At 43.2% G+C, this 12,981-nt stretch overlaps 1 protein-coding gene across 1 annotated transcript; it reads right to left on the bottom strand.

The window, feature by feature from the left end:
* Positions 1 to 79: 79 nt before the first annotated feature.
* On the bottom strand, positions 80 to 9,826 carry eva1c (eva-1 homolog C (C. elegans); the record flags this gene model as incomplete). Its single annotated transcript, XM_083642190.1, has 8 exons — positions 80 to 1,776; positions 2,001 to 2,108; positions 2,196 to 2,273; positions 6,972 to 7,115; positions 7,996 to 8,148; positions 8,331 to 8,454; positions 9,014 to 9,222; positions 9,718 to 9,826. The coding sequence occupies 8 exons, from the start codon at positions 9,824 to 9,826 to the stop codon at positions 1,397 to 1,399; spliced, it is 1,305 nt and encodes a 434-aa protein (XP_083498316.1). The 3' UTR covers positions 80 to 1,396.
* Positions 9,827 to 12,981: the final 3,155 nt, after the last annotated feature.

The raw sequence follows: 12,981 nt of genomic DNA, 5'->3' as shown, positions 1-12,981 counted from the left end.
TTTCATGTGTAATGATGTCAAACTGAGGCTGTTGTCATTATAAACCATCTTTATTTAAACTAGAATCTGTTCCCTGTTATCTGTTATTAAAGCTGTGCAGACATGAAAATATTTTATGTACAAATATTACTTAAACGATAACTTCTCATACAGAATGTGAAAGAAGAAAGTGTTCCCATGAATCTTGTATGCAGTATGTATACCTTACAATGGAAGAGTTGGCATTTTAATCAAGTGTGAGAATCAGAGTTCCAACAGGAACCCAGTCATCATAGCCCTCCTGGAGTGTGCAGGCAGAAGGATGCTACACCTTTCCTCTCTTTGTCCCCCGTCATCAGTCAGCAGCACCACTCGCTCCCTCCTCTGAACGCCCCTGGCGCTCTGGGACAGAAGCAGGATGTTGCCTCATACAGGAGCGCTTTTTGAGTCACCAAAGATCTGTACGAGCTGGACCATCTGACCCAGCTGCTCCTGCTTTCACTGCTTCCTCACAAGGGACACTGCAGGAAAACACATCCTGGATATTGTGCAGAGAATTAAAGGACAATTCCACTTTTTTTATGTCCTATTCAGATTGCTATTTTGTCCAGAGAGTGTTGATCAGTCAGGTGCTGGTGAAAGTGGAATATGTTCTGGGTCTCTGGTCGCATGAACAGCTGCAAATTTCAACTGTGAGGATACACTGATATATCACTAGCAGTAGCTTCCTAATTTAGCATCAATTAAATTATTGTTCAGTCAACATTGTTGACTGAAAATGATGCTGAGATGGACTTTAAAACATGTTGCAGCTTTGACCAGAGTTAAGAAAAGATGCGCTGATCCTGTAATTTAGCAAACTACTGACTTATTTGGGATGGAAAAGTTACGTTTACATTTTTATTCTGGCGTTCAGGTGCCAAAAGCAACGTGTCCGTGTTCAAAGTGGACTGCATGATTAAGTTATGCCCGTTTTATGACATATCAATTTCCCCGACATGTTCTTTGGCTTATAGTGGCAACAGTTGGACTTAGATTCAGCCACTAGTAGGGATTGAACCCATAATTATGAAGAATAAAAATGAAGTTGTCCTGTAATGAGCATGGGAGTGTTATGACCACTCTCAAGACAAGTTGTTTCAGTAGTAGTAAACAATGTCTCAACCTGAAACTTTCACGAAAATACAGTTCATTTGGTGAATGTGAGTCCCAGATTGACTGCGACCTCCCTTTTACAACATATAAAACCATTATTCATCCTTTGGGAATGGCTCATACTGTGATTTGGAACAACAAAATCAATTTGAGAAAACTGAACAGTCTCGCAAAAATAACAAAACACAGCATCCTGCTTTCCAATCCAAAATCCAGTTTCTTGCTGTGTCGAGCACTGAACAGCAGCCATGCGTGTGTCCGCTCAGTCTAGTCCACAGGACGTCCCGTTCAGATACGCGTTCATCCAGATCTCCTGGATCACCATCTCCCTGCGCTCGATCCTCTCCGCCCGTTCTGCCGCCTCGCTCACATACGTCACTTCCTCCCAGTCATAGATGGACTTCCTGTCTGCGGCTGAGATTAAAGAGCTGTCTGTTCCCTCTTCGTCATCATCATCCTCATCGTCCTCCTCCTCCTCCTTTTGGCAGTCGAGGATCTTGCTGGCGGACTTGGCTGTGAGTTTGTGTGAGTCTGTGAGTGGGCGCCCCCTGCAGGTCACTCGCACAGACACAGCCAGCAGCGTGAGCAGCAGGCCAACACACACACTGGAGGTGAACAGCAGTGCTGCCATCTCTGGGTGCTCTGTATAGGAATGAAAGGGGAGGAGTGATGACAAAGAGCACAGACTAGACGTGTGTGTGTGTGTGTGTGTGTGTGTGTGTGTGTGTGTGTGTGTGTGTGTGTGTGTGTGTGTGTGTGTGTGTGTGTGTTGTGTGTGTGTGTGTGTGTGTGTGTGTGTGTGTGTGTGTGTGTGTGTGTGTGTGTGAATTAAATGTGTGCATGTGTATAATGTCTATACAGTGTACCTTTGATGTAGGTGTAGGTGAGGAGAGAGTTGCTCATCATAGCTCCTGAGTTGTCTGGCAGTCGTGAGCCTTTGGAAGAAGGCTCCTCCACATTTGCAGGAGGAAGTGCTGGCAGGAAAAGAAGGAATATGATATATGAGTTAATAGGCCAAGAGGGGGAAGTTGTAATTGCATTAGATGGCATGGCGATGTTACCTTTTTCTATGTCCAGTTTAGGAGACGAGGGGGTGCTGAATATGTCTGGGTCCGCCTCCTTAAGTAGAGTCTGTGGAACTGGTGGAAAGAAGGAATTACACTCTCAGACCTCAGACTCTCAGATCTCAGACCAGTCAGTCAGTTTCAGGTCTTGAAGAACAAGTCTCAAGTCAAGATTACAAAGTCAAATCCATGTCATTAATGTCAAGTCTAAATGTACACCAAGTCAAGTCAGAGCAAATCAAGAGTCCAGTATCAATGTAATATCTTAAAGTCAACAAAATATTTTAACAGGATAAAAACTTAAGCGTGCATCATGAGTTTGATTTCTATTAGTTTCAACTTCAATAAATTCAGTGATTCCATACAATTTCAGAAAACACTTTAAATTTATTTGTCTGGTGAAACAGACCTCTCATTGTAATTTATGCAATTTACGCATACTCAAGATCTTTTGTCAAGACTTGAAACTTGAAACGTTTTCAAGTCATCAAAGTACAAGTCAAAGCCATGTCAGCCAAACACAAAGTCCCGTCCCAAATATTATTTTCATACATCAAGTCTCAAGCTATTCAAATGGATTCAAATCAGGTCTGACTTGAGTCCAAATCATGTGACTGGGAGTCTCCACCTCTGTGTCAGGCCGGGAATCGTTTCTGTGCCTTTGGAGATTTTTTTCCCACTGCTGGGCTGAAGTCATATCTCCACACTATGAAACACTATGAAACATGAACACCGCTGGGCTGAAGTCAAATCCCCACACTATGAAACATGAACAATGTCGCCCTAGATGACCTCACTGGCATTTGTGCCAATCGCAGGAAGTTGACCAGGATGTCAGCCACAACCCTCAAAGTTGAGCTCACAGTCTATTTTTCCCCTTGTACCATTTTCCCTGTGTTGTTGGGTGTGATATGATAAGTGATGGCTGACAGATCAGTAGATAATAATCCACAAGAGGAAACTATGTGCACTGAAGAAGCCCACACATAATGAGTAAGGAGAAAACAAAAACATACTGTGAGGGGTAGCCAAACTACGGCCCGCGGGCCAACTGCGGCCCGCTGCCCGTTTTCAGTGGTGTAATGTAACTAAGTATAAATACTTAAGTACTGTACTTAAGTATTTTTTCTGAGTATCTGTACTTTACTTGAGTATTTATATTTCTGTCAACTTTCACTTTTACTCCACTACATTTCCCAAATAAAATGGATACTTTTATTCCAGTACATTTCCCCCAAGCATCTTAGTTACAAAGTAAAATCAGAAGAAATTGCGTAGCCTGCAAGCAATCAGGTTTGGCAAATCAGTGCTCCTAGTTTGCAAGTTACGTTAACTCATTCATGGCCAAAGACGTCTTTGACGTGTTATCAGGAATAGCCCTCCCAGCCAATGACGTGTTTGACGTGTTTTTGTTTTTATTAGTGCAGCGCGTAGTTCAAACACTTCCCCAGCCTGTGACATGTTATCAGGTCCCTAGCCTCAAAGAAAAGCCGACAACACGCGATCAAACACATACCGCAGCTGTTGTTTGAAATGAGCAGGAGGAAAAATAGAGAAACGCGCTTCCTTGTAGAGAGGAGAAACGCCATTGAAACGCCCCTCGGCGCGCTGCACTGCTCGCCTTGCTGCAGGGCGAACCTGGATTGAGTTGTTCGCAGTAGTCAAACCCGTGACGAACATGATCGATCCGGTTCCAGCGCCTGGTCCCAAAGCCAAGCCCGACCCGTTCCTGTGTCGCAGCATTCGTCCCAGCCCGAACGAGAGGAGGAAAACGATGCAAGGCAGAGGAGGCTAGACGCTGATCTCAAACCAGTTTGGTGTTCCCCTCCTATGCTAATTTGCGGGGGAAGGAGGTGCGATCCAGCAGCAGCTGTGGACAGAACTCTCTCTCTGTGTGTGTGTGTGTGTGTGTGTGTGTGTGTGTGTGTGTGTGTGTGTGTGTGTCTGTGTCTGTGTCTGTGTCTGTGTCTGTGTCTGTGTCTGTGTGTCTGTCTGTCTGTCTGTCTGTCTGACTGTCTGCACACTCACTCACACTGAGTAAACTGTATTGTTGAATGTAAAAAAAGCACTTCATGTATATATATATATATATATATATATATATATATTTATTTTTTTTGTCATTTGTGTCATAATGAATAATATTTACATGTCTGATGTCAATACAGTTCAAAATAAAAGAATTGAGAGCGAGTTCTGCCTGAGATTGTGTCTTTTACAAAAATTGCCTTTTCTGCTGTTTCTCTTCTCCAAGAGACCTTTTTGGTGAAAACAGGGTGTATATAAATGGCTATAAGTAGAGTACAGAACATGCTAAAAGCTCACTTTTTTTTCCCTGGTGAACCCAGAGACGCACATCTTCATTTTGAGGTATTGCAAATCACTTTGGTGCTAATAGATAATTTACTGTGGGTCTTGAAAGATGACCAACAATTATGAAAATCTTTGGCCTGTGCTAAATATTGGCAGTCCTAAACTGGCCATGAATGAGTTAATCACGATCCACACGCCATTCCATTTGGATAACTCAAATTAATAACTCATTAACTCAAATCAACTCTCAATAACTGTCAAACCATTCATCATTCATCTAGTTTGACAGTTATTGAGAGTTGATTTGAGTTAATGAGTTATTAATTTGAGTTAGTGTGGACCAGTGATGTCACTGGTCCACACTTTAACACTCAATAACTGTCAAATTAAATGACAGACTTCAAAACCGTTTACAGTTTTCTGATATACTACTGATGTTCTAATGATACAAAGCTGGTTGAAAATGGGCAGAGTGTTCCTTTAAGTATGGTTTTCGAGTAGCCTACTTTATACACCACTGCCCGTTTTTAAGTGGCCCACCATTTTTTTTTTTTTTTTTACTAAAAACGTTTTTCTGTTTTAAAGTTTAAAACGGAAAAACGAAAACGGGGAAAAAAATTCCCCCATTTCGTTTTTTCAATTTAAAACCATTGAAAATGGGTTATACTTGAGTACTCTGACCTGGTCTATTTATTTTTAAACATTTTTAATACTGAATGAATGTTTAATACTAACGTTATGTTAAATTATCTCTGTCTTAACCTGTTAGCACAGGAAAAGAAAATTTGAAAACATACAGAAATACCCATTGTAATAGGTGAGCACATCAATAAACTATGGCCCCTATCGTTGCATCGGCGTTGTTTCTAGGCCGAGCGCCTGGCGCAGCGCAAATCAGTGGGCGTGGACCAGCGCACTTGATATCGTCGTGCTGGCGCTAAACGCAGCCTAAAGCATTACAACCACGCCTTTTAAGCGTAAAATTATGCACCGTCATGCTCATTGGATAAGTGCAATAAACGAATCGCACGCTTGCCTTTTTAGCTCCAATTCCAGTGGTCCCGCAAAACCTGACGAAAGCCAAGCGCTCTGCCCCCCCCCCTCCCTTCATCCAGTCTGTCTGTCTCCATTATAGGCTATTATTCCATATTATTATGCTTCTCAAACCAATCTAACTGCAGTTTAAATACTGCAAGCATGTAAATACGCTACACTATAGCAAGATCAAAGTGAAAAGAATGTTCTAAAGGCATCAGCTAGAAAAATATAGCCTATCCCTATATGATGAGATTAATTTTATATTGGTGAAAGTTTGTCCAGAACGATATCGTTTTCTCTCCCCTGCTGCAGGTAGAATGATGCACATAAATATACCCTACATTATGTAAAGTCATTGCATAAATGTGTTTTTATTGTAAAACTAAATGTGAAGTAGGGCCAAGTTATTGGAGCGGACATCACAGTATAGCACATGACAGTAGAAAGCGTTCTGCAGCGCGTTCCGCGGTCACTTATCTAAATCACGTTAAATCGACAAGAGATATATATAGGCCCAGGAGGACATATATGTTTCACATAGGGTGGTGTATTCATTTCGATGTTTCATTTGGTCCAATATTGAAATGTGTACAATTGCAGGTTGTGTTAATTTAGATCGACCTTTTATATCTATTTCGCCTCATTTGGTTGCTATTTAGTAGCGAAATGGAGAAGCAAAATGCATGCTGGGACAGGCCAGACAACTTACAACTTATTTTTCCTATATGGGAAGTGTGTTGTGCCTGTCTAAGCGAGGGAGTCAGAGAGAGAGAGAGAAGGGTGACAGAGAAGAGGCAGAAGAGCACTGGCGCACTGAATAGGCCTGGTTTCAGAGAGAGACAGAGAAGGGTGACAGGGGAGAGGCACAAGAGCACTGGCGCAATGAATAGGCCTGGTTTTCAAAGGCGCAAAGCGCTAAATTTACGCCAGGTGCGAAGATATCAGTACGCCGAGATTTAAGGCCGACATGCCCACTTTGGCCCATTCTGGGACTGCGCCACGCCCATTCGGCCTAAAGCGCATTTGGCAGCGTAAAGCCATATTGATATCGTCCCAAAACAGGCGCAAGGCACGTTTTTTTGCGGTTAAGGCCCGTTTTAGCGCCGAAGGCCTGTGGGAGAATAGGGCCCAGTGTGTCATATATTTATTTAGGTAGAAATTAAATTTTTGATGGCACAAGGGTTTTCTGGTCAATTTCTTTTGCCGCGAAAACTGCCGCGCTTAATATTGTTTGGCCCGCGACTCCTTATATTTTTCTGTATGCGGCCCACAACCAAAAAAGTTTGGCCACCCCTGCTGTATGTGATGAGTCCTGTCCCGAGTAGTACTGTATCATGTTGGATCTCTCCTCTTTTCTCACTTCTCTCTATTCAATCAGCAGCTTTTTAATTCAGTCAGAAGAAGAAGCAGAGAGATTCCTACCACACGCATAGAGCACAGTGAGGTACTTCCTGGTTCCTGGGAAGCAGGGGTCTCTGAAGGTGTGGTTGCTGACGGCAACAGTGCACCTCTGTTTGCTGTAGCAGGACTTGGACACGGTGTGTACAGCGTCATGGTTCAAGCACTCTGGATGGAGCCGGGAGCAGAGAGAAACATGGAGAGCGAGCCAATGAATAAGCTACATTTTCTGTGTGTGTGTGTGTGTGTGTGTGTGTGTGTGTGTGTGTGTGTGTGTGTGTGTGCATGTGTGTGTGTGTGTGTGTGTGTGTGTGTGTGTGTGTGTGTGTGTGTCTGTGTGTCTGTGTGTGTGTGTGTGTGTGTGTGTGTGTGTGTGTGTGTGTGTGTGTGTGTGTGTGTGTGCGTGCGTGTGTGCGTGCGCGGTATAAGTGAATTTGAATACTTAGAAAAGCGCTATATAAATTTAATGTATTATTATTATTATTATTATTATTATTATATTTTACCTAAATATAACTACATTTTGCAGGAGTTTGGTGGTAGTTTGATTCCATTTAAGTCATTCTAGAGCAGAGCAATCATATTTCTGTCAGAAAGTAACATCAGTGCATCTATGTCAGTTTTCCACATTTCATCTATAGCTTCAACCTCATTCATTTAGCTACTAAAGCCTGTAGAAGTCCCCGGCGTAATGTGATGAGTTATTCCACACATGTTGAAATGAAGAAACAGCAATAATTACGGTCAAACTGATTGTGATTATATTAGTATAATTATTGTAAACCATAATGACACCACAGATATCAAGGTCTATAGCTTCTATCTCAGAGTAGCAGTGTTGCTATTGCTAGTGTTTCTCAAAATTAAAAAACACATTTCTCCAAAACACCTATGCCTCCTGATGCAAAGATTGACATTGCTAACTTTCTTAACCCTTTTTTCAGAGTAGTTTGGCCAACACTGTGCTCCTGGGTTTATTGTTCCACTTCGAATAGGAAATGTGAGTTCTCAGCATATACGAGAAAGCCTGGAACGGTCGTCGACTCACCAAACGGGGGTGGTCTCGTCAGGTGTGAGGGGCAGGTGTCCGCCTGGGCCAGACCTCTCCCATAGACAGCTGCGTAGATGTTCAGCACCCTGGGGGGCTTACAGCGCAGCACCATGGTCTCGCCCTCACACACCACATGTCTTTTGTGTTCAGCTGAGCGAGGGGAAAAAGAGCAGCAAAGGACAAAGAAGAGGGCAGTGATGGTGACAGTGGGGAAATTGAGGGTTTTGTGAAGTGGGGGAGATTCTTGTGTTAGTTGTGCTTATGCACCAAAACCATCTATGTGTTAAAAAGTAATAGTCTGGGACAGGTGGGGTTGGATGGACTGAACTCACTGGGTTTGCACTTGTAGTCCACATGGAGGTACTTGGCCATCCCGGGACAGGGGTCCTTCCCAAAGACCAGGTGGTTGACAGGCAGCTGGCAATCTCTATGGCTCTGACACTCTGACAGCAGCTTCTGCAAAGCAAGCGGCAAGAGGAGTGGTCATTCAAACACACAGGATCTGATGTCACCGTCCTTTGTGCCATAATCCAGAGTGAGCGTTCATACTGAAGCCCAATGACTGATGTACTGATCCACAAATGTCACCGAATCAGGGCTGTCAAATCTCTGCAAATTAAAAATGATTCTTCTGAGCAATATAAAACATAACATAACTTACCCGCTTTGTTCCCCCTTAAAAGCATCCTCATATAATGCCAGTCTGATTCTACATACTATTGTGAATTTCTTCCATAAACACTAATATCAGCCTTTAAAAGCTGGGTAAATTCTATTCTGTAGATTAAAAGCAATGGGTTTAGGTGGGTTTACCCGCCACGATATCCTGTTTATTGGTGCCCAAAAACAACAATCTAAATGAAGGCTTGAGGTGGTACTCAACAACAAAACCCCACTAAATGAAGGCTTGAGGTGGTACTCGACAACAAAAGCCCACAGATGAGGTGCAAAACGACCTGCAACTGAACTTTAAGAGTGTGAGAGTGCTGTAGGCTATCCCCAGGCATAAAGGCACCTGTAGAGCAGTAAAGGCTGAACAGCTGTGGTTGTGGGCTCGGAGCAGTGGCTCTGGCTCTGGATCCGCGGTGCCGCAGTGCCGAGCCTGACCGCTCCCATAGAAGGCCGACTGGATGGAGATGGTGGAGTGGCGTGGGCAGTGGAGGCGCAGAGGCTGCCCATCACAAGCTTCAACAGAGTGCCTGGTGATGATTCTGGACAGGTAGTCTGGCACAGGGAAAACATGCCTTATTTCCCCATGATAATACACAGTTAATTGACAATGAGCCACAGTATCAAAATGTATAAGGGTGATTATTCATAGTAGAAATTTCTCCATTGTGCGTATTATAACTCCATCAGCGTTGAGGTCAATCCATGAATGAACTCATAAATTCCAATTCAATTGAGGAATCTGAATTGGAATCAAGTTGAAATTAATTAAATGGAAAAGAAAATCTTCCTACAGAGATTACACATAGTGTTATCAATACTGAATATCAAAAATTGCTGTTCGATAGTCTACTAAAATCATAACCAAAATCTTCTCAGATGGAGTATGGGAATGGGACAAATCTAATTGTAAGACTCTCTCTAGAACAGTTTACTTTCAAACGTTTAAAAGCCCATGATCTTTTACACTCATCTTTGCCCATATCAGCAGCAGCAGCCACAGCGGCAGCATCATCATCATCATCATCATCATCATCATCATCATCTTACTGGAGAAGTCCGCCAGTCCGTGCATGCGCCTGGTCCACAGCAGTAAGGTCAGGTAGAAGAGGCTGTGGCTCCACTCCAGGCCGTGGGAAGGACGCGTCATAGCTCGCATTCCCCCCTTTCTGAGATCATTATATTAGGGGGCTCCAGAATCCACTGTGGGGTTACAACCATAGACTACCGGTATCACTCAAAACAATAGCTACTACAACAACAAGGCTTCACAAAGCTGAGATTGGGCCACGCCACGATATAACGTCGCATCATGTAATGCGCGCTTACAATAAGTTAATACTGAGGAAAAAGTTGTATCGATTGACCATGCGCCTCAAAACAAAACGCATCAAGCCTACAAGAACGCACAGCATAAAACGCGTCTATATCTCTCCTGTTCAGTAGGTCCAGTGTGCGGCTGCGGCGGGCCAGGCAGCAGAGAGGAGGCTAGGAATAGACGCTGCGCAACAAGTTGCTCCAATCTGACAGACGAGGCGTGCTGAGACTCCCGACCCAACTTTTCAACTGTTTCAGCCAGGCGCTGTTTGTCAATGGATACATGTGGAAACTGAAAGCGACTAGCCTACAGTAACGAACAGCTGAGTGGGAATCATGTTGTGGGCGTGGCACATCCCAACTATTTTAAAGGGAAGAGGGGTGACTCTCAATGGAATGAGGCATCGGCCCGGCCAAGGGTTCTTCCCACGACACGTTTACTTTTTGGATTATTTACCCCAACATGTTTTATATTCCTTTCTTTCCTTCCTTTCTTGATCTTCTATAAACTCACTATTGAATGCCATAAACACTATAACCCCCAACTGGAAAATTGTTAAAATAATAATAATAATAATAATAATAATAATAATAATAATAATAATAATAATAATAATAATAAATGTCTTTCTTTGAATTGTAACTTTCTTTGCTTAATGTAGCCTAATCTAACTCTGATTTTTCACAATCACCTTCCTACACCTTCATGAATTGCCTATTGTACTTGGTCTAAGTTTAGTATTCAGCTCCTGTCCCAGGGAAAGTGAGTCAATAAGACCATCTGCATGCCTCATAAAGGAGACTTCAGAGTATAGGCTATGTTGCCCCCCCCCCCCCCCCCTCAAATTTTCAAAGATAACATTTCCAAGGTGTGATGTTTCCAAAGTTCACATTTTGTTTATCCCATTTATTCTGTGTTGATGCCATCAAAGTGCTTCAAAAGCATTGACTGAAGCAGGGGCCTATATAGGCTACATCTGGTAAATTGTTCTCAAGTCCACATCCATGACTCCACTCCATGGTAACCGGTCAATCTAGATGTCAGACTACAGGACAGAGCTACAACAGTCAAACTGACAGAGAGGTCAATCCCCATGCTCTGATCCACTGGGGGTAGACTGGCAGAAGGAGGAGTAGAGGGGTGATATTTTACATACAAACAGGAAGACAGGCCCCCTAGTTGGTTTTCTTCTCTGCACTTTAGCTGGAGGCACCCATGCAGGGAGGGGCTCCTCTCTCCAAGAGCCCTTTCATGTGCTGCCTGTGATCCCTCCAAAACCAGAGGAATGTTGTTGTCAAACTGCAGGAGAAAAAATATTTGTGACAAAGCACGCTGCTTTGAAGACATGATGAAGGTTCAAAGTAAAAATATTAATTCAATGTATTCATGGCCTCATAAATTCATGTCAGGCAGCTGTTTGGTGAAAGAGTGATGAAATAGAGGTAATCGGTGTTGTTTTACTTTATTTTATGTAAATGTTTGTGAAAAAGATTGTCCTCAGGGCTTTTTTTTGGCTCATGCCAGCAAACCTACCAAGCGCTTCATTTTGCATAGGGTCGGTGGGGTCCGGACCCTACCAACATTTCAGGGTGTCCAATTGTCCCTACCAACTTTTAAGCAACCTTATTTGCATTATCTTTGGAGTGCAGTTATATAGGTCATTTAGATTGTCTTCCCATATTTTGCAAGGATAGAATTGACCCGACCATTATTGAGTGAAATTAGTTTGCAATATGTTCAAAGTTACATTTACCCCTGTTTTTCACAACGGAATGGGCCAGTCCATTCAGGACTGGCCCAACTCCCGTTTGATTGGCTCATTTGGCAGATGACCAAACAAACGCCCACCCACACACAGTTTTCCGGGTTATAGAAATCACGTGCAGCAGACAGACCCTCCTGTTAGCGATAAATCTGGAGACTTTTTCTGACATGGGATTAACATTACCAGCAAGCAGCAGTGACGCAGCAGTGCAGTAGTGCAAGCAGCAGCAAGCAGGTAAGTCCCGCTAGCATCGATGCTAATTTAGCAAAGTACAGTGCGCAGCTGAAGCACATGGCTATAATATGGACGTTAACGTCCATATTAAGTAGCCATGTGCTTGCGCGATGACAACAGTGTATTGGCGATGTCAAATGGTGGCAATTGACATCTGACTGAAGATCATGCAACTCTTAGGAGGAAGAAATGTAGGATGTATGATGTGTGGGATTCAGTGGCAATTTTTTTTTTCCAAACCGGCTGTTTGTGAAAGAACATGATTAGATGGCTAAACCTCCAGTTTGTGTTTGTTAGTTACAATTATGCTGACAGGAGAGCTGAGCAGGTGGTGACATGAAAGTTATTGAGAAAAGGAGAAGATACTGAATAATGACATCACAACAGTATAATCCTAATGTTGATTTAAAATGAGATATTCGTCTAAATATGGCTAAAAAAGGGATCATGTCTATGTTCCCCGGGTTCTATGTTCCCCGGGTTCTATATTCCCCGTTTTTCACTAACCCTAAACCTAACCTCCCCCAGACCCTAACCCAAAACCTAACCTCTCCCACCCCCCACGCCTAAACCTAACCTCCCCCAGACCCTAACCCAAAACCTAACCTCTCCCAGGGAACATAGCGGGGAACATAGGACCCTATTTGGGAAAAGCGGGGAACATAGGACCCGGGGAACATAGGGATGACCCCCTAAAAAAGGTAAAACAAAACCTCAAATTTTTTTCGGCGGCGCCCTTGCGGGCGCCACCGAAACACCCTCCCCTCATGCCGTCCTCGACCCTACCAACTTTGACACCAAAACGACGCCCTTGAAACCTACTACTATTTAATGTGGTAAACGAATGGAATGACCCAATAAAAGGCTATATAACATAAATAACATCGAATCAATAAAACAAATGTGGAAACAAAACAAACAAAATCCACAAATATAACAAGTTTACATGATTTGGTGCCAGCTGAGATCAGGACAAACGCTGCGTGCTTCATCCAAA

Source organism: Poromitra crassiceps (genome assembly GCF_964638095.1).
Source record: "Poromitra crassiceps genome assembly, chromosome: 1".
In the NCBI taxonomy this organism is placed as follows: domain Eukaryota; kingdom Metazoa; phylum Chordata; class Actinopteri; order Beryciformes; family Melamphaidae; genus Poromitra; species Poromitra crassiceps.
The sequence above is the reverse complement of the archived record's forward strand: the minus strand, read 5'-3'. Positions and strand labels throughout refer to the sequence as shown.